The sequence below is a fragment of the Galeopterus variegatus genome, unplaced genomic scaffold (assembly GCF_000696425.1).
Source record: "Galeopterus variegatus unplaced genomic scaffold, G_variegatus-3.0.2 Scaffold2285, whole genome shotgun sequence".
Classification (NCBI taxonomy): Eukaryota; Metazoa; Chordata; class Mammalia; order Dermoptera; family Cynocephalidae; genus Galeopterus; species Galeopterus variegatus.
In genome coordinates, this window is record NW_007728396.1 from 86,537 (window position 1) to 113,289 (window position 26,753).

Sequence of the window (26,753 nt, forward strand, 5' to 3'; positions counted from 1 at the left end):
CGATCCGTTGCCGGACACGGAAAAAGACAAAAAAAAAAAAAAAAAAAAGAATTTTTTTCGGGCTGAGCCTGTGGCGCACTCGGGAGAGTGTGGCGCTGGGAGCGCAGCAGCGCTCTTGCCGCAGGTTCGGATCCTATATAGGGATGACAGGTGCGCTCACAGCGCTCACTGGCTGAGCGCGGTGCGGCCGGTCTCAAAAAGGACAAATAAATAAATAAAATTAAAATAAAATAAAATAAAAGAATTTTTTTCACTAACTCCTTTCCTTCCAAAAGTGATTACTGAATATATTTAACAGTAGTAGACCCTAATTTTAGACTGTAGCAATACCTAGAGACATCCTGGGGTGTCACTAAATGATCCTAGTGTGAGCTTTAGGATGAAGCGTTCTACTAGCCTGCTGGGCTCTACTGGGCTCCTCTTCAAGACTGAATCATGAATGATACAGGAGAGAAAACACAATAGTTCACATTTTCTGCCATTTGATGGCTATTTGACAGTGCAAATTACGCTATACAAAGCATTAAACCTCTCATTATCTATTTCTGCAGGATTGTTGTGAGAATTAAAAAGAAGATCCTTTGCAGACAGCAAAATGCAATATACATGTTGTATCATAAGTGTAAGTCTTGAGTTATAAATGTTCTCGTAATCATACCTCTGTAATTTCACTTGATCTTCCAAGGTTTGACTCAACCATATTCTAGGAAGTCTTCTTTCACAGCACTTACTTGTTTCACAAAATCTAGCTATTTCTGGGTTACTCAGTAGCTTGTGGAAAAAGGAGATTTTTCTGCCTGCTGCTCTATTTGCAGTGTATTCCAAGCAAAATCAATGACCAAGGGTGGGAAAGCACTCAAATGATCAGTTTAACTACATGTAGATCTCAGAACAGAAGAGAAAGCAGGTGTTGCTTAATTAAAATTAACACACAGAAAGAAAAGCACTAGCTGTCTAAGGTTACTATACTCTAAAGATGCAAGGTAGTGGTACTCTGAAACTTCAGCCAATGCACAAAGAAGCAGCAAGCTTCTGTACTCCGTAGTGCTTTGTGACAAGCTTTACTGAGATCTAATTACTGTTGCCAGCCTGTATTTCACTATCACAGGAGGAAGTAAAGCGGGATGGGTGAAAGCCGATCCACAATTATGTAACCAATGCTTTAGGACATCCAATCCCTTTCCAAGTGTAGTACTGAATTCAGTGCTTTGAGTGCTGAGGGAGTGGGGGCAAGGAGAGCTATTTCTAATGTAACTAGACCTTTTAATATAAAAGATAGCACTTTAGGCACAGCAGCTGTGTTACAAAAAATTCAATAAACTCGGAACTAATTGGCACTTCAAAATGTTCCATCATTAGAACAGAAGCCTAGAAAGAAAATGGTGCCAACTAATTGGGAGAGATAGGATAGCACTGGATTTTAAGAATCATCCACTGGACCCTGTGTGATGCAAAATGAAGAGTAAGGAAATATTGGATTTTCATAAAATACACACTTTGATTCCTCATTAAAACAAAGAAAACATCATCTCACAAAGATGCCACTCAAGGAATGAGGCCCAAGTTCTATCAGAACCTTTTGAGTCCTGTGCACAGGTTTTCAAGCATTCAGCTCTGGTATCATTTTCTTCCTTGTCAGAAGGGATCAGCACCAAGAGGAGACAGTGGCAGAGTCCCTAGGTTTAATTGCTGGCCTTGCACAAAATTGTAACATTCAAGCAAGATGGGCTTTTTTAAGGCAAAGAAAAAAAATACAACAAAAAAAGGTTCAACATTCCAATATAACACAGATCTTGTCCCACAAATCCTTCCTACTGGAATTGGGCAGTTTTCTTCTTATGTGCCCTTCTCTTGGTCTAAAATAGTGGATCTTAACAAATGGAAAAACCAATTATTTCACTGAAAAGCAAAGATGTTTAAATTATAAAAGCAAGATACCATTTTCTGGTTACAAAAATAAAGTGACTAGTAAAGAAGTCTAAGAAATGACAAAGGCCAGTGTTAAAGAAAGTGAAGAGATCTTCTTGAATGCTTGTTTATGAAATATAAACTGCTTTCATCTTTCGGGAAAGCCATTTGGCAATATACTGAAAGCCTTCCAAATATTCATAATCTCAGACTCAGTGATTCTTTTTTGTGGCAATCTACGCATAAGGACTTACACAAAAATACAGACAACAGTTTATGCAGAGTTACTCACCACAGCATTACATATAATAGCAAAAACTAGATCCAATGTAAATGACCAACATTAGGAACAACGTTAAATAAACTTTTGTATATCCATCTGACAAAACACTGCACAGTCACTACAATTTTCTAAGTATTCTGAAGTAATGTGAAAACATTCTTTTGAAACAGGTTAAATTGGGCAAGGAGGAAGGTATAAATTTCACACAGCATGATTTTTACACATATATAAAATGATATAGTCCAAAATATTAAGAGAAGTTATTCTTTAAAGTTATGAGATTAACATTATATGAAATAGTAAATAATTGTCTCCTATCCTGGCTCTGGCTTCTTAGTTGGCCTTGAACAAAGTTACTTTACCTCTTTGTATCTGGCTTTCTAGTCAGTAAAACCAGAATAATTATAGTGCCCTTGGAGAGTCGCTAGGAGAATTTAATAATGATTAACAGCTTTAATATGTACAGATGAGAGGTACTGAGTTATAGTATTAGCTCCCTTTTTAGAGTCGTATTTACTATATATACTTCTAAGACACATATTCTTACTCCATAACCCTTTTGTTATGAGAAAACAAAAAGTTCTCTACCCCTAATTCTACCCAAGGGCTCTCACTACAATTGCATGACTGCTGGGAATCATGTAAATCAAATATGTACAAGAAAAAAGAAAAAGACATCAAGCCTCAAGACTCTCCCCTATGCTATACCACATATACTACTTCATACAAATACTACCTTATTAAAACTCTCTTTACAAATAATTTCGAAGACTATTCTTAAAAGTAATAAAGCGCTATTAAATAGAGGTTATAAGGACATGGAAAAATAAAATGAGTAGGATAAACTAGCTCAACCTCACCTACTTCAACTATTTTTCTTACTTAAAAGAAATAAATCTGGGGGCCGGCCCGGTGGCGCACTGCGCTAGTGCGCCTCTTGGGAAGCGCAGCAGCGCTCCCACCGAGGGTTCAGATCCCACATACAGACCGGTTCCCGCTCACTGGCTGAGCGAGGCGCGGGGGCAACACCGAGGGTTGTGATCCCGTTGCTGGTCCCGGTCCGGTACGGGGGCGACACTGACGGTTGTGATCCGTTGCCGGACATGGAAAAAAGACAAAAAAAAAAAAAAGAAAGAAAAAAAAAAGAAATAAATCTGTTCTGAAAGTGGGAGGGAGCTAAAGTTTTCTTAGTTGATTTACTCTGCTCAGAGAAATCTCCCAGCCCTTCTTTCTAGGTGTTATCGGCCTGTTCTGAGCCTAAATCAGGACACAGCCTAGATGGTCCGGGCATAACCAAGGAATTTAACGCATTAAGGTAGCAGACAAGCCAACAGCACCTGGGGCAGAACCAGCAGCGCGCTCTCAGTATGGACTGCGGTGATGGCAGAAAGGGAAATGTGGGTGTACTCCCCAAGGGGGCTCAGCCGTACTCAATAGCTGATGTCACCACAGCTATTAAAAAAGGAAATTCTATAGCTACAAGTAACTCGTCAGCCTCCTGAGGAGGATTAAGTTTTTACTAAGCATCTGCCACTAGGAAATGACCAAGTGTTCTTTCCACCCATTTTTTCCCCTCTGCCATAGGAAATCATTGAAATGTCTTTCCTGATTTCAATGAAAGCAGGCCCAAGAGCCAAAGAATCATGGGGATGGGGTTTGGAGGGGGAGACAGGAACAAAGATATTGAAAGGGGAGGAAAGGAGGAAGGATGAGGGGTGTAATACCTCGAAAGCTCCAACAGCTCTGAAAAAACACACAAAGAAAAAGTTCCTTGCCTTCTGAATAAATCTTACAGCAAAAAATGGTATCTCTTGGCAGGTGATCCAACCAATAGAAAGTAGCAGAGAGGTCAGGAATGTAAAAAGCCTAACACCGACAAGTCCCCAGAATGTAGCAGAAACTGCAGTGTATCTAATCACAGAAATCCCTATAAGATCTATAATCTTTACTCAAGACAGAAAATTTTAGTTATCACTTTTTTTTTTTTTTTAAAGATGACCGGTAAGGGGATCTTAACCCTTGACTTGGTGTTGTCAGCACCACGCTCACCCAGTGAGCTAACCGGCCATCCCTATATGGGATCCGAACCCGTGGCCTTGGTGTTATCAGCACCGCATTCTCCCAAGTGAGTCATGGGCCAGCCCCGATATATAAAATTTTAAAAGCTGAACAGAAACTGAAAGATCTGGTGCAAATCTCCATTTTATACCCAAGGAAAACGAGACCCAAAGAGGTTAAACCAATTGCCTGAAGTCCACAGTAGTCACAGACAGTACCAGGGCTCCTGGCTCCCAGCCAGAGACACCTTTTGTCTCAGCCTAAAGTCCAGTCTAGAAAGCTACCTTTAGCTCAGGAGTTCCTTGACAAGGCCAAGCAATCTGGTTATAAATTTAGAAATTAGATTATTTTTTTCCTGACTGAAAATAACGAACAAACTGGTATTATAAACATAGATTAGATTCCCCTCTTCTGACTGTTGTCAGGAAAAACTGCACTAGACTTGGAAATGAACAAAACTAGATTACTGGGTGTATTGTCTAGTGTTCCCTTCTGGGCTGTTTGTGTCTTATTGCCTTTCATCTATTTTTCATTTCTGCAAGATGTATAAAACTGTTAGAAATGCAGCAAAAGATTCTTGTCCATAGAAATGAAAATGAATTTTGTCCAGTAGCAGTACAATTGATCCCTCTTCCACCTGTTCCCACCTTCAGGAGGCCCTGGGGTCAGACAGCCTGGGTTTGAAGTCTAGCTTTCACTCAAAAACCGTGTGACTTTGGGAAAGTTCCTTAACCTCCTTTTTTAAAAGCTGCTTTTATTATGGCAGAATTCTCTCTCTCTCTCTCTCTCTCTCTATATATATATATATATATATATAATATTTATCATTTCAACCATATGTAAGTGTATAATTTAGTGGCATTAAATACATTCACAATAGTGTTATAATCATCACCATTATCTACACCCAAAACTACTACTTCATTTCTTACATAAATTCTGTACCCATTAAGTAATAATTCCCCATTCTCCCCTCCCTGCAGCCCTGGTAACCACCATTCTGTTTCTATAAATTTGAATATTTTAGATACCTCATCTAAGAGGAATCATACAGTGTTTGCCCTTCTGTGTCTGGCTGATCTCACTTGGTATAATATTTCAAGGTTCACCCATGTCGTAGCATGTATCAAAATTTCATTCCTGTTTAGGGCTGAACAACATTCCACTGTATGTATATACCACATTTTGTTTATCCACTCATCTGTTGATAAATACGTGGATTGCTTCCACCTTTTGGCTAATGTGATTAATGTTGCTATGAACATCAGTATAAAATATCTGTTCCAGTCCCTGTTTTCAATTCTTTTAGATCTATACTTAGGAATGGATTTGCTTGATTATATTTTAGTTCTATGTTTAATTTTTGAAGAACTGCCAAATTGTTTCTACAGTGACTGTATCATTTGACATTCCTGTTAGCAATATACAAGGGTTCCAGTCTCTCCACATCCTTGCCAACACTTGTTATTTTCCATTTTTTTGATTATATCCATTATACTAGGTGTGAAGTAATATCTTATTGTAGTTTTGATATGTATTTCCCTAATGACCAATAAGGCTGAGAATCTTTTCATGTGCTTGTTGGCCATCTGTATATCTTCTTTGAAGAAATGTCTCTTAAAATCCTTTGCCAACTTTTTAATTGTTTTTTTTTTTTTCATGTTTCAACGTAGGAGTTCTTTATTCTGGATATCAATACCTTATCAGATATATGATTTGCAAATATTTTCTCCCATTGTGTAGGCCGTTTATTCACTTTTTTGATAGTGTCCTTGAATGCACCAAAGTTTTTAATTTTGATGAAGTCCAATGGAGCCAGGGACTAGACCCCCCCCCCCCAAAAAGTCTACTTGCCGTACACCATTCACCCTAGTGCCTTATAATAAATAGGTAATTGATTATGGTCTGTTGAATTAGACAGAATTTGAGCTATACAATTCATAAATTTTAATAACATCTGTGAACAAATGACAAATCACTAAAATACTTAAACTTACTTTAACTTGCCAAAAATTACTAAGTTATAATGTTGACTTTGTCAAGTAAACATTTTTAGTCAGTGAAAATTATGTAGCAATATTATTTCTGAATGATTAAAAATTTTTCTTGAGAGGTGAATGCCATCACACTGGGTTCCTGAATTGTGGAGCAGAAGCAAAATGGAACTTGGATATCGGTGTGATGAACTGTCCTTGTGTCAGGGCATTGGAGGTATGTTACTGGGTGTATAAACAGCTAGTTGGCAGAGAGGTCTACATGAACCAGTAAGGGGAATACTGTTTACATCTCAACTCTTTAGCATACATGAGTACACATGGATTCAGACCCTGTTTATGGCTGCAGTTATAAAAACCAAGTTTTTTTTTTTTCAATCAAGCCTACTTTAAAAGTGAGATGAGATGCTGAGATTACAAGTGGCCTTGTTATTTTACAAGACAGTAGAAGTATGTGCCTCGAAGGTAAACTGACATGGATATAATGCATCTGAGTGCCTTCTCATGGGAAGGCAGAGAGGGGAAAACAAAGTATCTTTTTAAAAAATCAGAAAATCGGAGTATTTCCAACTGTTTAATTTGTGCTGTCAGTTTCAGGTTAATCTTTTCCAGAAAACCATCTTCCCAGCCAGAGTAAGTGTGCTAAATGCAACTGAGATTCAAGGTACTGACCAGGCTGCCAAGGCATTTGGGCCTGCATACTTTCAATCTGTTTTGTTGGTTTTTTTTAATAAAAGGAACTAGCTATAACAGAGAAATCTGCGGATCAAATGCCCAGAAGAACCTTCATGCTAGCAATACATTCTTTACTTTTTTTCTGCAAATATTTTCTTCATTATTTTGGGTATGATAATAAAACTTAACATTACCAAATAATGTTTTATTTCAAGTTTACCCACTAAGCATTTCTACATAGCAACCATTAAGATACAGATGGAAGTTATGACTGAGTCATTTCTCAATCTTAGTGGCAGTTATCTATCCATGAAAATAAAAAACAAAAAAAAAGTACCTGCAAAAATTTTTTTCCCATCTACTTTTTCATTCAAATGAATTTACAGATGTAAGCAAATACCCTTTTTGTTTCAATTTACTGAAAGCAATTTTTAAAAGCTACAATACCTATAATAAATAAAACAAAGCTTTCAATGACCAATACAGACAGTGCCTCCACAGATATTAAAAAATAGCATTTTGGGCCGGCCCGTGGCTCACTCGGGAGAGTGCGGTGCTGATAACACCAAGGCCCCGGGTTCGGATCCCATATAGGGATGGCCGGTTCGCTCACTGGCTGAGCGTGGTGCTGACAACACCAAGTCAAGGGTTAAGATCCCCTTACCGGTCATCTTTAAAATAACAAAAACAAACAAACAAAAAAAACAGCATTTAGCACACATTTAAAAATTGTTTGTTTATAAATCTACCTACCCCATTAGACTACACATTTATTAAGAGTTATCTTTAATCAGCTTCCCAGAATCCAGTTTAGAACCAGGCAATATAGTAAGTGTTTAGTAAATGCTAGCTGACTCAGTGATTGAACGAATCTGTATATACAAGGCCCCAAGACACTGGATCTTATCTTTAGTGCCAGACAAAGGAGGTTGCACTTCTATTTCTCAGTGGGTTTTATGTATTAATAACTCTTATTTTTGGTATTAGAGATTCAGAAAAATATTCTTGAGAATTATTTGGATTAGTAGCTAAAATGCGGAGACCATTTGAAATATTTAAAACTCCCCTTAAGTACCCTTTAGTACTCTCATAGCTTACAAAGGCTGGTTTTGATAATGTGTAACGATGACACCCAAAGGCCACTGCATTTTCTTATATGATTCATTAAATGGAATATAACTATCTGACAATATTTTATTTTCCTGTCCCCAAACAGAGTTTAAATAACAAATATTTGGCTTCGATTATAGTTAAGCAGAGTTATTCCTTCACTGAAGCTTCTTTCCAGTCTGTATAGGCAAACAAATCTCTCTCAAACTAGGCCAATATTGATGAAAGAAAATCAGTAAATTGCTGTAAATGCCAGACTTAAAAGAACATTTGAGATATATCTTCATGATATTGCCAGTATGTACTAACATGATATTTTCACTTCAACATCAGACCACCACCTGACTTTAGATGTTTACAGCATACTGCCCAGCTATCCCTACTTGATGCAAAGGATTTATCACTGAAAGTCTTTCTCTAGATCTGACTTTTTTTAATGTTGGTTTGTTTGCAAACAATTACCTCTAACAGAACCCTATAAACCCTCAAAGCTTTAGTACCAGCAAGCCAGGTGCCTTGAGACTAAAACTCTGTCTCTGAAATCAATATTCCTCAACAGTAACCTTAGTTCCTTTGATAATTATAAATTTTTACTTGTCCCAAGCCACTAATACAATCAAAGGAAAGATAAGTATAAACAGGATGAAGCAAGATTTTACACACTGAAAGTGCAAAACTGAATTCAAACTTCTAAGCCCTATTTGGGAAACCAGGGTCTTTAATAAGAAATCAGCTCAAGTCTGAGGGTTATCCAATAGCATAAATTTCAATGTTGGCTTAGAAAAGTCCTTCTGATAATAAAGTATTTAAAATTTTGATGATGGTTGTACTGCTATAGCCTTTGCTAAAGCAGAAATGTTCAAAACTGTGCTGCCTAAAGATTAGAAAAATGTAGGTCAATTTTAATTTAGCCCCCCCCCCCCAATAATACCATAAATTGTGCTTTGTCATACTGTGCTCAAAGACCTCTTACCCTAAGACCCCGGCATTTCTTCTGAAACTAAAAAATCTGACTTCTGAGTATTACAGCAATCCAAAATAAACAGCCAAAGCATCTGGTCTGTGGTTTTGGGGTTCAGAAGCACACACACAAATTACTTTCTCTTTATTGTTCTAAATCCAACCAGAAAGAAAGATGAGATTTAGGTTAAAATGCTTGAGGACTTTAATATGCAACTGGAACCAAGTAATAAGGAACTTCTCAATAATCCTAACTTCGTTAAAAACAGCTAACAAAGTTTTTGTGACCAAAAACAAACAAGAACATCAACAGAATCCACACTAAAAGCTGATAAAAGTTATTTCAGTTGTCGCTAACGAATCATTTGTTTATGGGTCTGATGAGGCTTTTTTCCCCCTGAAGACCAACCCAACAAAGAGTAATAAAGCTTTTCTTAACTGTTTCTGCAGCACAGAAATTTCCACTCTCTACTAACAACCTAAACCATAGGTTTTGTTTAGAACTCTAAACTATTTCAACCCTGAGAGGCAGGGGTTGTATTAATAGAAATGAAATGTATAAAAACTTTCTTTAAAAAAAAAAAAAAAATCAGTGAGAGTGAGCCTTTAAAATGGCTTGCAAATATCCTATCCCCACCTCTTTGTATTCACACTGTTATGGAGACAGTCCACTTTCACATCGTACCAGGGTTGGTCTGCGTGACCAATAGAGTATGACAATAATGATGGTTAAAGACTGTGCAGCTTCTGTCTTGGGCTATCTCTGTCTCTCCCTCTCCCCTACTTCTCTCACATATCACTCCCTCTGGGCAAAGCCAGCGGCCATGTCCTGAGTCTAGGGAGGCCCATGTAGTGAGAAACTGAAGGCTCTGGCAACAGTCAGCAAGGAACTGAGGTCATCTAACAACCATGTAAGTGAGCTCGGAAGCAGATTCTTCTCAAGCTGAGCCTTCAGCTGGCCGACAGCTTGCCTGTAACCTCACAAGATGTACTGAGCCAGAACTACTCAGTTAAGCTGCTCCTAGATTCCTGACCCACAGAAGCTATGAGATGATAAATGTGTGTTAAATGCTTTAATCTGCTAAATTCTGGGGGAATTTCTTACATAGCAACAGATAACTAATGCAAATCCAAAAGATAAAGAGACAGATCCTGTAACAAGTAGAAGACTACTCCAAGAAGACAAAGACAGGAATTTAGCAAAAAGTTTTACACAAAGTGCAGGAGTTACTTCCTAAAAACATTATATATAGTATTTTCCTTTAATATAAGAAATGTACTCATGGCAGTAGACAAGTGAATGAATAAGCTTCAGATTTGGAGAAGACTAGTAAAAAACAAACAAAAAAGCTAAATGATCAAAAGACTTAATTCTCCTGCAGGGACAGCTTCCTGTTTTGGTTAAGAAGGAGCCACTTTTAAAATAACCAGCATAAGGCATGCTTAGGGCTTGAGAAGACAATGGCAGGAAGCTACAACAAAGAACTCTGAGAGCAGCCCATCAGAAGACTGATTCCTCCTGGAAAACTGGATCCTAAGTGAGGCTGAGAGAGGAAGGGCTGGCCTGGACAGTGACCAAAGCATAGCAATGAGCAGAGAGTAAACACAAACCTGTCAGCATGCAGCTCTCCCCGATGGCATTCAGACCTCTTGGCACTACATATACTTGCGTAAGTGGCAGGATACCTTTCCCCCACCCACTACATTCTTGCCAATAGTCAAGAGTGTGGTAAACTGGGAGAAAGAATTAAAAGTCAGTGAATGAGGAGAACTAGGGCTGTAAAATTCAAATCTTTTATTTTGGTGCATTTTTAATTGTGAAGTTGTTGGAAGGATGTAATATCTACCTTCTTCCACTATATTAGGTTGATTTCACCGTCCTATATGAGGAAAACATGCCAGAGAAACAACACATGTCAAAATGCAACTCTGGCAAAATGGGATCCAGATTGAACTACAGAAACTGTCATAGAGTGAGAGAGATTTGTGGCCTAGCCAGCCCGATGTTTTGTGGTCAGCAGGGAGCTCAGGGAATCTATCATAAGAGGATAGGCCTGTCTTCACTGACATCAAATCTTATTGCTTATGACTCATACCACCCAACCACTAGCCCTTTTTCCAATTTATAGCTTCTACTTTCCGATGGACTAGGAAATAGATAGCCAAGTTTACAAAGACATGCCTGTTAACTGAGTCAAACAGGCAAGACATAGTGTTTACCGGGAAATGTTGAGAAGGGATTTATGAATCAAATCAAGGTTAAACTAGACGGCTACTGAAGATCCTACTCAAATGAGATTTTAGAATAATCAACTACATGGTAAGTGGTGGCCTAAAGCTACAAAACAAACGCTCTATTTCTTCATATGTTTTTTTTCTTTTTCCTTACTTTGGATATGGGGTAGTATCACCATAACTCAGAATGAACAGAATATGTCCCATGTTTAGAATCACAAAATGACTTAGTCAAAAGTAACTCTGAGAATTAAAGATTGTCAAAGCAGCTGGGACTTTGTTGGCAAAACCCTAGGAAGGATGGAACCAGAAAGATGGAGCTCAAAAATCCACACTCAAATCTCCCTTAAGTCATTGACTAAGATGCTCCTAAACTGAGCAAACTCAGGTGAGACTGACCCAAAGACCTAGGAGAACAGAGCAGCTAGGAGGCTAAAGACTTGACTGAGCTTTCAGGAGAGAACTCAGAAGGATCATGCCCTAGAATTAAGGGCCACTCCCTAAAGAATAAGAACCATATCCTGGGAGTACCACATCCTAGAAGTAAAGACTACATCCCAGGAATAAAGCCAAAACTGAGATAGACCAGTCCTAACAAAGCCTAAAGCTAAGCCTTGAAAGGATCAAGCAATCTACTGGTATTCTAGCTACCTGTCAGAAGAAAATCTAACCCTTTTTGAAGGATGATAATAGCTACAGAGTTTACGTTTTTCATCTACAATGTTTAGCATCCAGTAAAATAATACAAGGAATGCTAAAACACAGAACAAATGACTAAAAACCAAGAAAAAAACCCCAGGTAATAGACTCACAGGTGAATTAGTTTATGAGATCATGAGTCAATTAAGAAAAAATAAGAAATAATTTTTCAGAGACACATGTAGATTAAAGGTTAGCAGAAACTGGGGGGAAGGAATAATGGGAAGTTATTGCTTAATGGGTACAAAGTTTATGTCTGAGATGATGAAAAAGTTTTGGAAATAGAAATGATAGTCATGCAGCACTGTGAATGTAACCAATTCCACAGAATTGTATGTTAAAAATGGTTAAAATGGAAAACCTTATGTTATAAATATTTCACTACAATAAAAAAAAGACAATGAGGGCCGAGACCGTGGCACACTCGGGAGAGTGCGGTGCTGGGAGCACAGTAGTGCTCCCGCCGCGGGTTCAGATCCTATATAGGGATGACCGGTGCGCTCACAGTGCTCACTGGCTGAGCGCAGTGCGGCCGGTCTCAAAAAGGACAAAAAAAAAAAAGACAATGAAATGTTTAAAAAAAAAGATAAGTAGGTCCAAGAAAATAGAGAAAAAGACGGATTAGATAAATGAAAAGATAGAAAATTTCAATAGAGAATCTATCAGGGTCTATATAAAGAATCACATGGACATTTTAAATGTAAAAAATACAGTATGTAATATTAAGAATTCCATGGTCTTAATAACAGACTGGAAGTAGTAGAAGACAGCAATAATAAACTGGAATATAGGGCAACAGAAAATATCCAAAGTGAATTAGAGAGAAAAATTAATGGGGGGGTGGGGGGGAAAGAACAGAGGATAAGAGACAGTTATAAGGTCTCTTCTTGGAGTCCCAGAAGGAGGAGAAAAAGAATGGGAAGAATATTTGAAGAGATAATGGCCAAAATTTTTCTAAAACTGATGGAAGAGTTTAGTCCAAAAATTTAAGAAGGTTAGTACCATGGTATGAATGTTTGTCCCCTTCAAAACTTATAACGAAATGCAACTGCCATTTTAACAGTATTAAGTGGTGGGACCTTTAAGAGGTAATTAGGCCATTGAGGGTTCTGCCCTCATGAGTGAGATTAATGTGTTATAAAATGAAGAGTTTGTGCCACTTTCTCTCTCTCTTTGACCATGTGATACCTTCCACCATATTAAGATACAGTAAGAAGGTCCTTGCCAGATGCCAGCACCTTGATATTGGACTTCTCAGCCACCAGAATTGTAAGCCAATAAATTTCTGTTGATTACAAATTTTCCAGTCTATGGTATTCTGTTATAGCAACACAAATGAACTAAGACAGTCAGCAAAACCCAAGATGAATAAACATAAAATCACACCTAGCCACACAGTAGTCTATCTGATATGTTTGTTCACAGAGTCAAACAGGCAAGGAATAGTGTTTATTGGAGAATGTTGAGAAGGGGTTTATGAATCATATCAAGGTAAAACTGGACAGTTTCTGAGATTTCTATTGAACTGAGATTTTATAATAGTCAGTTAGGGGATGACGGGTGACCTAAAGCTACAAAACAAAGACTACCTAACACGATTCATGAATAACTGTTAAATCTGTACTGATTTTGTCTCCTTTTTTTTCTAACTCATTTTCCAGGTGATTTCTATGAGGATAATCAGAAACCATATCTACTGAGGTTCTTTCAGTTTAATGTAGCTTCTACATTAAACATGTTGCCATGTAGCTACATTAAACATGTACATGTTGCTTACTACTATATTATTTAAAAATAAAGTACTTGACAGTGTTCCATATTATGAGAAACTTTAAAAGGATTGGTTCTAATACAGATCCTTCTTTGCTGAGGATAATTTTTGAGGAAAAATCTTACTAGATATTAATTGGACATATATGGTACAGGAATACTTGAATAAATGGACATTTGCCTAACTTTACAGAGAAATACCCCGTATGCAAAATTGAATATATGGAACATTTGTATCTTGTCTAAAGGCAGGCAAAAAGCAGAATAAAATGTTAGTCACGTACTTTTATCCCTCAACCCAACTAATACCCCAGAAAGGAAAAGGGCAATTCAGAAAACACCAATAACATGCAGAGAAACCTAGGCAATACTGCTTTTAAGAAATAGTTCCTTTACTTTATAGTTTACCCGTAAATGTTCCTCCTCTAACACAGATCAGCTATAAATCTCATCTGCCTTTTAAACTCCCTGATATTATTTGGTCTGTGTAACTGCCAGTAAAGATTCCACAAATACAAAGACAACTGTTCACAGACCAGTGCTTCTGGGCCTACTCCAGAAAGTTTGTTCAATATACTGGAGGTTTCTGCCTGTTTTGAAGCTTGTGGCCTGAAATTACTTTTCTTCCTGGCAGTAATTCTAAGTCCAGCATTATTTTTAACATTAAAAATAACTCCCACACTGCATTACTTGAAATTTCTAAAACAACTGTTTTTGTTTTAAACTCTAATTTTAAAAAATTCATTTCTTAATGAGTAACTTTTAGTTACTGATTAAAATGGTTATTCCACTTAAACTTTGTGGCATGAAAACCTAATGTAGACTCTTTTGTAGAAATTTTTCTTTTGGCTTGGTTGAGGTTATAAACACCAATTCAGGATACCTTATAATTATTCTAAAATCTGGAGGACAATCATTTACAGTAACTCAAGGGTATCTTACAATATTAAAACCAACTTGGAGTTCATATCTATGCCTCTAATAATAAGGACTACAACCAAAACCATCCTCAAGAGACATTTATCCTAATAATTTATTCATCTGGATGTCCTCAGTAATATCTTAACTACCCAAATCTGCTTAACTACATGATTTAGGAGATGTTCTGTGAATCATGAATTAAAAGAAAAAAACAAAACTAGTTACCATGAAAAACTGTATGTTCCAACACAGTTCACAAGCTATTTGAACAAGCCCCTGAATATTTGTGGGTTGTTTTGAAATAGCTAATATGATCACAGATATTATGAGAAATATGCTAATGGATGTATGTATAAACATTAAGCAATGTGTAACTATGGAAAGTTTCCATTGACATCGAATCCTTCTGAATGTGTTGTTATAAATTCTAAAATACACCATCTAAACATCAAACACAATTTTCAAAATGTGTTAACTAGATAAACTCATTTCACCCTCTACCTTTCTATCATATCACAGATAAGAACAAAAAGACAAAGGCTCAGTTGCTTGGGGTCAGAGCACAGGGTGTGCTGTAAGAATAAAAAGGGGAAATTCAGGAGCAGCTAGATCTAGGTCTTACATTTAGAGAGTGGAAAAAAGGAAAAATGCCTCAGTTCTCCACTGTCACTATGAGCTACACCAGTGGTTTCCATTCCTGATAGGCACTCACTCACCTAGGAAATTCAGATTCCTAAGAATGGTAGTCTGAACATGTGTTAATCTCTACATTTTCCAAATCCTATTAAAAATGACAATTAAGAAATAAAAAATGAACAAACTCACAAGAACAAAAAGAATGAGAAAAGCGACAACAGCTGGTAAGAGATGCAGATAAAACTTTGGAAAACAGAACGTGGACAGACAAAAAGTAATGCTTAGGCTAGAGAAGGCAGAAGCCTCAATGTCTGTGGGGTTGTGGATGAGGAATCAATAATAGCAAGCTAATTTGAGCCAAAAATCCTACAAAGGCTCAGGAATTTTAGGTGCCTGTGAAAGTATAGGTGAGGAGAGGGACTAAAAGCAAAGTTTTAAAGTCTGGATAAGAAATGGAGCTTATAATCCCTACCCTTCTACCATGTAATGAGGTGCTACTCCTCTCCAATTCAACAGAAAACGGGAGGTTTCCTCTCTGGAGAAAAGATTCCAGGCACAGTGGGAGCAGGGGTGAAGCACCATAGTGGAAACAGGAGGATTATGTGAAAGTCTACTCTTTGATGCTTCTGCTGTTCAATGCACTATGCTCTGCAATAGAAGGAAAAACAAGGAAGATTTTTAATTGCATCTGTTCCACTAAGCCTACCACAAATTATGGTTCCTTAATCATATTTATCCAATTCCCTTCTGGAAAAAGCTATGGAGATGGTAGAACATCTAATAAATCTCTTTGCTATGAAAGATATTTTCAATTACCTACTAATCGAGTGATGTTTGTTAAAGCAAGTTTTGGCAAACTGTATAATAGCATTCTGTGATGAACTGAGACCCCTTGCAGTTCTGGGGTGAGAAGTGAACATTTTAACTGCGTACCAAAGGAAATATCCAAATTTGGTTAATTCCAGCAACAGAACCCTCCTCATGTTACCACCTCCACAATTATTTTTTTAAGAAAAAGTAATTTAAATCAGATTTGATTGTATACCTACAAAAGAAAATATGTGAGAAAAACAAATTATTACAAATGGAGCTATTCCAGAGTATAAAGATCTGCCCTTGCAATGCTCAAACAGCTTGGATTTTTAAAAATATTGTTAACAACTTTTTATGTTATAAATTCTTTTCTTTTTTTTTTTTTGGTGGCTGCCTGGGGATCCAAACTCTTGATCTTGGTGTTATAACACCATGCTCTAAAACCAACTGAGCTAACCAGCTAGCCCCTTGTTATAAATCATTCAAAGACTTAACAGCTGTCTGGGTCAGAAAGAAATAAGAGAACACCAGATCCATACATAAAACATACCATCGTTATAAACTGGAGAAAGTTACTATAACCACAAAGCATTAACACTGAGTATTATTCCAGTTAATACTCCGTACTATTTGTAAGAGAGAATACTCTTGATAAAATACAACAAACATTAAGTTATTACTTACTCACTGGATGCATTTACCAGTGGAGTAGTGTGTGCCACTGCTCCAAGGACTACCTGACACCATCCCTCCGTACCCAACTTCATTTTGGCATTCACCCCTAGCCATCAGGCCTGTGAGCACCAGAACAAGGTCACGGACCTTCTCCCTCAGTCACATCAGAATGGTCCAATTTGGGTTCTTTATGTTGTCCTTCTGCCACCTTCACAGCAACAGCTCGGCAAATGGCCCCAAGCTTTCTATCCAGAGAGCGAACCCCTGACTCTCTGGTATACCTGTCATCAAAGAAAAATATTTTACTTTTGGCTAAACACCACCTTTAAAAATAGACAGAAATAATGTGATTGAACACAGTAAATTTAAAAGTTTATTACCTTTTCTTAAGTACTAACTTCTCCACACTTAAAACTCATTAAAGTACTGTAATTTTTTAAATATTAAGATGACTTTTCAGCCACAACTATTTCCTTTATATAGATTATCCTGAACAATTACCGTATACCTAAAATGTTTCCTTGGTTCTTCAATTTATGTTGCCAAAGAAAATTTGTCAGCATATAAAACACCACTTACTCCTTGATGATACATTTAAGAGTTTTAAACAAAATTTATCAATATAAGAAAATTATAAATTTATTATTACACTTGAAATATTGTTGAAGGAATCAGAGAAACTGCACTCTTTGTCTAACTAAAGCAAAAAAGAATGAGACAGAAACCTAGTTTCTACTAGAAACTAAGCTAATCACCTCTATTCACTGTATTTTCATTGTGGAGACTTCTAAAGGAGGAAAGTATACTAAGGTGCAAGCATTGTGATTTTATAAAAAGATTCTACATGTGGTTAAGCAGGGCTTAAATTCCATAAGCCATTCCATAAACCATTATGTAGTGCAACCATTTTTGGCCACTCAGCTTTGGATGGATCTGAATGAGCAGCATAAGAACGTAGTTTTATCTAAAAAATTGGATTTGATTAGGCAGTCAGACATATATTCTAGACTTTAGGGAAGCAGATTTTAAAAGTTCTGAGAAAAGAGAGACAAATCTTTTGGCTAAATACTCTAAAATAGAACTCATTTAAATCAAAGGGATAGAAGGATATAAAAATAAAGTCCCCATTATACAACTGCATATAATTCCAATGAGGAAGAAAACAAGGAGGGATCTTTAATATAAACAAGCCAACACATAAAAACAAAAAAAATAAAAACCCAATGTAGCTTCCTAGACAACTATTAGATCAGCTCAGTTTAAAGGGACTGGACAAATAAGATCAAAGGGACTGAGGAAGCTTATGAAGGAATGACATGAACATGAGGAACTGATGCCAGAAAGTTCAGAATGATCTGGAGCTTGCCAAAAATAATGAGAACAACAACAACAAAAATACTTTTTGTGTGTGTTTAGAACAATAATGGGCTAGGTACTAATGCAGATAGTACAGTAGTAACAGCTGACTGAAAAAACAGACATACCAATCCTTATGTGATAAACTGCAAACGTCTACATTTGGATTTTAAAAAATTCAATTCTGTAAGAACAGAATGGGACATACTAAGCTTAGCAGAAATTCATTGAAAAAGGCAAGACAATAATATAAAAAAAGCTAAAAATCTAGAGATACAGCCATAAAATAATATAGTCGGAATAAGAAAAGCATGTCTTCCTGTACCATTAATTGGTTAGGCTACATCTAAGTATTGTGTCCCACTCTGGGTGCTTTCTTCAGAGGACTAACTGAGAAGGGAAAAAGTCTTGAAGCCAGGTCAAAAAGAAAGGTACAGAGAATAGGAATGTTTAGCATGAAGAAGAGAACATTTAGGGGGTGTGGACCTGATAGCACTGTTTTTTAATGTCAGAAGAACTGTACAAGGGAGGAATTATACTTAGATTCCAGGTGCTCCTATAAGGCAACAAGTAGAAGATCATAGGAAAGAATACAGGGGTACTTCAAAAAGTTTGTGGAAAATAAAATTAAACATAATATGAATCTTTCCATGAACTTTTTGAAGACCCCTCATGTCTTTATAACAATTAGAGTTACTTACCAAGAGGTAGTTAGCAATAAACATCCTAGGACTGGAAGTACTCAAGTATGCTAGTTACAGTTCAGAGGAAAGTAAAACTAGAACATTAAGGGTCTAAGATTATGACACACTCCAAAAGATGAAACCTCAAATATTGGTACCCTATGTCCTAAGTTTGGTTAACTCACTAAATATCCAAAACTTGCCTGGAGCAGCATATACTTATGCTGTTTTTAAAAACAGTATTAAAACTAATAAACTGCTCAGAGAGGTTTCCTAACATCCACAGTTTTTAAGATCTGTGCTTTGAGCTAATAATTATATAAAAAAGAAATAGTTCTCCAGGCAACAGCTGGGAAATACAAAACAAAGAATGATTACTCTTCAGAATCATTATTATTCAGATTCAGATAAGCTATGGATTCCTGTCTATCACTTATATTTTATGGATGAGGAAGCTATCAAAAAGGTTGAACAACTTGCTGAAAGTTACCCAAAGGCATCATGGGTGTTATCTGGAGTAATGAATTACTGGAAGACTTTGGCCTGTCTATCACTTATATTTTATGGATGAGGAAGCTATCAAAAAGGCTGAACAACTTGTTGAAAGTTACCCAAAGGCATCATGGGTGTTATCTGGAGTAATGAATTACTGGAAGACTTTGGCATATAAATCATCTAATTTATTTCTCCTAGCATTATCCACACAGTGAATCACAAAACACATTAAGAAAAGGAACTCCCAGGTCAGATTTAATCTTACTGTTTTGTATATAAATTTAAATAGGCCCATAAGAAGGCTGACATAGATCACAAGGCAGTCTGACTGGTCAAATACTAACTCAAAGTTCAAAATGGACTTCACATCTCTTGAAAAATAATAGTTACTAGAAAAAGGCTGCATCAGGAGTGCCTGCAAGCCTGACACCATGTGCTGGATGATGCAACAGATCTGTAATATGGAGCCAGGAAAACAGTAAGAGGCTACAGTAGATATAAATTCTCAACAGGGTATATTTTCCGTTCAAACAATCTATAAATTAGACTGAGCAACACTCTGCTCAGATAATCTATACACTGCTTGTCACAGGCATAAGCACTAAGTAACAAACTTGGAAAGTTACCTTCTCTACTATTCCAATAATAATTCTGAATATCAAAACTCCAAGGATTTTAAAATCTCTCAGTCAAAGAGAAGAGAATCTTAATAACTTAAAACACATGTCTGCGAGTAGCATCTCACCTCATTCTCTTCTTGTTGAAGAGAATTCAACAACTTTCATGGTCCCGGGCACAAAAAGTGTTTGTATTTTCCATGTGTTTGGTTCTTAATTTATCAAATTGATCCCTTATATTGCTATTGTGGCAAAGTAGAAATGCTGGCTCAGCTAAGGTGCTTATTATGAAGATAGATTTAAAAGCTTTCTCTATGAATTTCTGCCCAATATAGAGCCCTGTGTAAATCAATAGCTATGGCAACGCTTGCTGGGAAGTTGTTGGAGAAAGAAATGGAAGCTATGGGATGACAGTAAAATAATCTCCTTTTCAGACTCAAATATTAATGAAGCCTCAGGATGGCTGACTAACCTGGTGATGATGTCAAGAGTAGTAACCTGAGGGATCTGAATCTGATGAGGAGTCAGCCCATGTTGTTCCAGTTGCTTTGGGATCAAGTGCCTATGGGCAATCTCTATCTTTTCCTCTTGTGTATACCCTGGAAAAGAAGTGTTTTGTTTTGTAATTCACGTGGCTCCCACAATGCCATGCTTTTTTAAAGAATCAAATGCAGATTCAATGGATCTTGGATTTAGAATGAATTTAAACATTACTTCAACTGAGACTATAATCAAAATAATGCATTCTAAATCAACAATTGTTAAACTATCCAACTTTTTCACAAACAAAACAAGCATTTGCTAAGCATAGTGTCTGAAAGTCTTTTGATTAAATAATATATTTCTCAAAGAAGAGAAAAAATATCTGTTAAACCTTAGAGAGAATTATCTCCTTATCTTCAAATGCTCTGAAATTTTAAATAGGAAAATAAATGTATCCCTTTTCTTTGGAAGAATTTGATTCATACTTAAAAAAACTTATATACACACACACACTTCTTCAATTAAATAAGCACTGGGTTCCAAGGTAAGGGCTCCAAAGAACTATTTCCAGAACTATGACTATAAATTTTAGCAACAAGACAAGACAAAAACTAGGATGTCCCTATAAACACCCTCCACAACATGTTGGAATATATAGAGAAAATTACTATATTTGAAAGGCTTTATATGCTTATTTAATAGCCTCAATGAATGTAGATTTACTTTGTCTTTAAATTCTGTAAGATAAAATTTCACCTCAATTAATGCCCCCTTTCTGTTTAACAAGCAAAAATTTTAAAAAATGAATTGATATGATATCTTTTGAATAGAAAGGTTAAAAAACATCAGAAAAGCTGGAAGACAGGATGACCAAATCTGTCAAAGGAAGAAGGTGGCATCATACGTCCACCTCTGCAACGGTCACCCTGATTATTTCATTTCACATTAGTGTGTCTTATATAGATTTTCTGCCTTAATTTGGAGTTTCCAGGTAATTGGGTCTCATTAGTTATTTATTTTAGTCTTATAAATACACAGAGGCAACTTTTTACATCACCATATTTAAGAACTGAATATAGAAACCTGCAGGTTTTCATTTTAACAAATACCCACTAATATTTGATCTCTTCGAGGGAAAAATAGTTGAGCAATTAAAATAAGATGAAAATGCTAGAATTTATTTAGTGTTAGTAACTAAAAGACTTTATCTGCACATTCCAGTGAAGAAGACATGGTAAAGAAAAAAAAAAAAAAATGTAGGGCTGGCCCATGGCTCACTCGGGAGAGTGTGGTGCTGATAACACCAAGGCCACGGGTTCGGATCCCATATAGAGATGGCCGGTTAGCTCACTTGGGAGAGCGTGGTGCTGACACCAAGTCAAGGGTTAAGATCCCCTCACCAGTCATCTTTAAAAAAAAAAAAAATGTAAATACTCAACAGATCCAACTAAAAAGAGGAATTTAAAAGTACTGTGCCCTAAAATAAGGCCAGATTTAATAAGGGGGAAGTTCGGTTACTCTTCAGGAACCACCTCTTATTGAGAGTGAATGCTTACACAACACTTACCCAGAGAGATGGTAAAGACTTCAAAATCTGATTGATAGGAAACTAAATTGATCATGTGATGATCTATATTTGGTTTTTAGACACTTACTTTGAAGAAATAAATTATTTTTATCTCTAATTTTAGAAACTGCTTCAAAGAAGAAAGTTTTGTTTTCCATAAAAAGCAATCATTCTTTAATGCTAAATTAAATCTGAAATTGTCGTCAACACATACTCTTGACGTCTTACAGAACATATACATGCTTTTATCTGCCATGGTTAAAACAAATGAATTTTACTGTTCCAGACTTTTGAGTGTATATAAAAGCTGGTTTATACACCTTACTCAGAACTTTTGAAGATTCTATGTTGGCAAATGAACTTCTTTACTTAAAACTCTACAGTATGACCAATTTTAAAGGGTCATGCTCAGAAAGGCAAGATATATCAAATAATGATTTTACTTATGAATTGAGTACCTGGAACTTGAATGATCTCCATTCTGTCCAACAAGGCAGGTGGAATAGTAGCAGTGGTGTTGGCAGTAGCTATAAAAAGAACTTGGGAAAGGTCAAAGGCCACATTTAGGTAATGATCTGTGAAGTTATGGTTTTGTTCAGGATCCAACACCTAGGGGAGAACAATGAACACTTAAAAAAATTGAGTAGTTCCAATAGAAAGCTGTATAAATTTAAAAACACCTGATGTATTAGTAAGGTTGATATTTCTGCTCAATATAGTTAGTTGGGAAACATAGGGAAAACACTACAACCTGAGCATCATTCTTTGCATTCCCCACTTTCTAAATACTTTTTTTTCAAATGAAACATGTTCAATGTCAAAATTTCTGAAAATACATAAAGAACAAAGAAGGAAAAATTACACTCAAAAGCTTTGTTCTTAAATCTATTTATTAATGACTCATTGAGTGGCCATGATAACTGGTTCCTGCAGAACCAGTTTTCCTCTTGGTAACACACTTTTTTTTTTGGTGGCTGGCTAGTGTGGGGATCTGAACCCTTGACCCTGGTGTCACACTCTACCTTAACTGCTATAGGAATATAAAGTAAATATGTAGAATGTTCTAAAACTCTTAGATAACAGGTAAAATAACAATCAGTATATTCCTCCTCAAACATTAGCAGGAAGTCTGGTATAAATTCTTTAACTAAAAGGTGAATTCTAAATAAGAGTAAACTAGCAAAACTTATTATGCTACTATATTCTGATACAGCACAGTGAAAAATTCACTTATTTTTTTTACTTGACCTTGGTGTTATCAGCGCAATGCTCTAACCAAGTGAGCTAACCAGCTAGCCTCGAAAATTCACTTTTTAAAAATGCCTTAAAGCAAAACCTTTCTGCTTATAACAAGCAAAACATCAATAGGTCTTAAAAATATTTTAACTGAATATATTAGCTAATGTACCAACTAAATTATTAAAACAAGCAACTGTGTATTAAAGAGACTATATCTTCTTTAGTTTGCTCCTCAAATGCTTTAACTAGCAGGCACTCATTGCTAAGAGACCTACATAGGTCTTTAAATAAGGAACCAAGTGCCTTCCACATGTTTTAAACCTTAAACATATTATTACTTTCACTTACACCAGATTATTATAAATAGGGTTGATATACATATTCAAAAACTGTCATCTTTAGGTGTGACAGTTATGGTTATGGTCTTTTAAAAGTCTATCCTTTTAGGAATAGATACTGAAACATTTATGAAAAGATACGATGTTTTGGGCCGGCCCGTGGCTCACTCGGGAGAGTGCGGTGCTGATAACACCAAGTCAAGGGTTAAGATCCCCTTACCGGTCATCTTTTTAAAAAAAAAAAAAAAAAAAAAAAAAAAGATACGATGTTTACAGGAAGGTGAACAAGAACACATCCATGTGCCAGGAGGATAGCACACCCCAACCTGACAGGGACGGGAGCTACTGTGCTCGCGACCCTTCCAGACCTCAACCCCCCTCCTCTTCCACATGAAGAGATGTATTTGGCTGTTCATTTGTATCCTTTAAAATATCCTTTATAATAAACGAGTAAACGTAAGTACATTGCTTCCCGGAGCTGCCCTAGCAAATTAATCAAACCTGAGAAGGGGACTGTGGAAACCCCAATTTATAACCAGTAAGCCCAGACTTGAGACTGGTGTCTGAAGTGGGGGGGTAGTCTTGTGGGACTGAACTCTCAACCTGTGGGATCTGACAGTGTCAGATCACTGCCCCCAGACAGTGTCAGAATTGAATTGAATTAGAGGACACACAGCTGGTGTCTACTGCTGAAGGACTGCATGCTTGGTGTGTAGGGAAAAAGCCCAACACATCTGGTGTCAGAAGTACTCTGTGTTGTGACAGTATAGCAGGAAGAACTGAGTTTGTTTTTCCTCTATACCATCAACTATAGAAATTAAATCAGTGACAATGCAAAACTCGAGGAAAATGTCCAGGATACAGAAGAAAAAGACATGTGGGGGATAGATATAGAAAAAATAAAAAGATTAAATTAATAGCTAGTTGACATTTCTAAAGGAGAGGTCTCAACAAATTAATATAGGGAATAATTAAAGAAATAATCCAAGAAAATATTCTAGAAGACCTGACACTACAGATAAAAAGGTTTAGACTCTTCCTGTGCAATAAAAAGTGATGACATGTTATTAGAATAACACCTACAGAATTTTCATGCAATAATCTGAGGAGCATTTATTCAAGGAAAACAGCTTAATCTAGATAAATAGAGCTAGCTTTGTGATATATATATATATTTTTTTGTCTTTTTCCGTGTCCGGCAACGGATCGCAACCCTCGGTGCTGCTCCCGCGCCTCGCTCAGCCAGTGAGCGGGAACCGGTCTGTATGTGGGATCACTTGTTCCTGATGTAGCTATGTTTATTTCATGGCATCGATTGCTATGCCCTACCTCATAAAGAAAACCATAGCTCCCAAACGGCGCACTGTAGCAGTGCGCCACCGGGCCGGCCCTGAGAAGGATGTCTTGACAAATAGAGAATATCAACAAAAAGACAGAAATTATAGAATAAAAGCAAATATAAATTTTGGAGTTGGAAAATACGGTAACGTGTTAAACATTAATTTCAGCTGGCAGAAGAATCTGCGAACTTGAAGACTGCTCAACTGAGATTATCCAGTCTGAAGAACAGAAATACAAAGATAATTAACAGCACTTCAGAGACCTAAGGGCACCATAAAGATTACCAACATGCTGTAATGGGAGTCCCAGGAGAGAAAAAAGAGAGCAGGTCTTAAAGAAAATTTGAAGAAATAATGGCCAAATACTTCTTCTTCTTCTTTTTCTTTTTTTTTTGGATGACAGGTAAGGGGATCTTAACCCTTGACTTGATGTTGTCAGCACCATGCTCTCCCAAGTGAGTTAACTGGCCATCCCTATATAGGGATCTGAACCCATGGCCTTGGTGTTATCAGCACCCAGTAGCCCTGAAAACCAGCAACCTCATAAACACAGTAGCTATGATAACCAGTAGCCTAGCAACCACCTTAGGGGGCAAAATAGGATTATATCTCCCCAAAAGCCCCATCCTCAGAGAACTGTTACTATTTGACTTGTCTGGCGGTTCCTTGGAAAAGCTCCATGTCTCTATTTTACCTGACACAGAGAACACTGTATAAACATCTCTATCCTCAGAACATTTGTCAAAAACAGTCAGTGGCAAGTGTTAACATTGCAGCTGCTTGAGACAGCAATACCAGTTGGGACTAACAAGAGGCTAACCCAAAAACTTAAAAAGAAAAACTGGGGAATGAGATATTCATGAGGGGCATTGAAAAGCTATGAAGGCTGTGTGAATGTGCAGGGCTCTAAGCATGACCAGAAAAGACCTGAGAAGGACTCAGAAGCTCATCTCTGGCAGACACTGAGGCTCTGCAAAAGCAGGAAGTGAAGGCTAAGGCAGAGTTGTAAACTATCTGCCCATGTGTTAAAGGCACGCCTCAACATACACACGCAGAGCTCCTTGGCAAAGAGTGGTAGAGTTATTGTTTCAGGGCCTTAAGGAAAAGTCTGTCTAATCATTAGCTGACCACACAACAAAAAGTGCAAATTTAGTGGCCACACATTTACAAAGAACATAGACTTTACAGAATGAAGCCAGGAAAGTCATTGAACAAATGGCTACAACAGAAACAATGGCATAAAAAAACAACACACTCTTGTGGGTGGGAGAATATGAGCATATTATTTAAATATAATTATAATACTTTAAATGTTCATTTTCAACAAAAAAACTACGAGGCACCTAAAAGACATACAAAAGTATGGCCTAAACACATTTAAAAATAGCAGTCAATGGAGACTATCCCTGAGGAAGACCAGATAGATGTTAAACTTTTTAAACAAAGATTTTAAATCGGCTATTATAAATATGCTCAAAAACCTAATGCTACAACATGGATAAACCTTGAGGACACTATGAGAAGCAAAATGAGACAGTTATGAAAAGGCAAATACTGTATGACTCCACTTACAGGAGGTACCCAGAGCAGCCAAACATGAAGAAACACAAAAGAAAATGGTAGTTGCCAGGGGTTAGGGAGAGGGAAATAGGGAACTGCTGTTTAATGGGTATATAGTTTCAGTTCTGCATGATGAAAAAGTTCTGGAGAATACATTTAACATTACTAAACCGTACACTTAAAAATAGAAAAGATGGAAATGTTTATGTTATATGTATTTTACCACAATTAAAAAAAAAAACCCAAAGGAAATCATGTCTAAAGAATTACAGAAAAATATGAGAAGGATGTCTTTTTTTTTTTTTTTTTTTTTCCCCCTTTTTGTCTTTTTTCGTGTC

General features: G+C 36.8%; 1 protein-coding gene across 1 annotated transcript in view; it reads right to left on the bottom strand.

Annotated features, from left to right (window-relative positions):
* Positions 1-26,753, bottom strand: part of LONP2 (lon peptidase 2, peroxisomal) — a 108,344-nt gene that overhangs the window by 25,582 nt on the left and 56,009 nt on the right. Inside the window, exons 9-11 of the mRNA XM_008581159.1 lie at positions 22,397-22,547; positions 20,361-20,487; positions 16,885-17,018 (exon numbers count right to left, since the gene is read on the bottom strand). Of these exons, the coding sequence (XP_008579381.1) occupies positions 16,885-17,018; positions 20,361-20,487; positions 22,397-22,547 (412 nt within the window). The remainder of the gene's footprint in view (positions 1-16,884; positions 17,019-20,360; positions 20,488-22,396; positions 22,548-26,753) is intronic.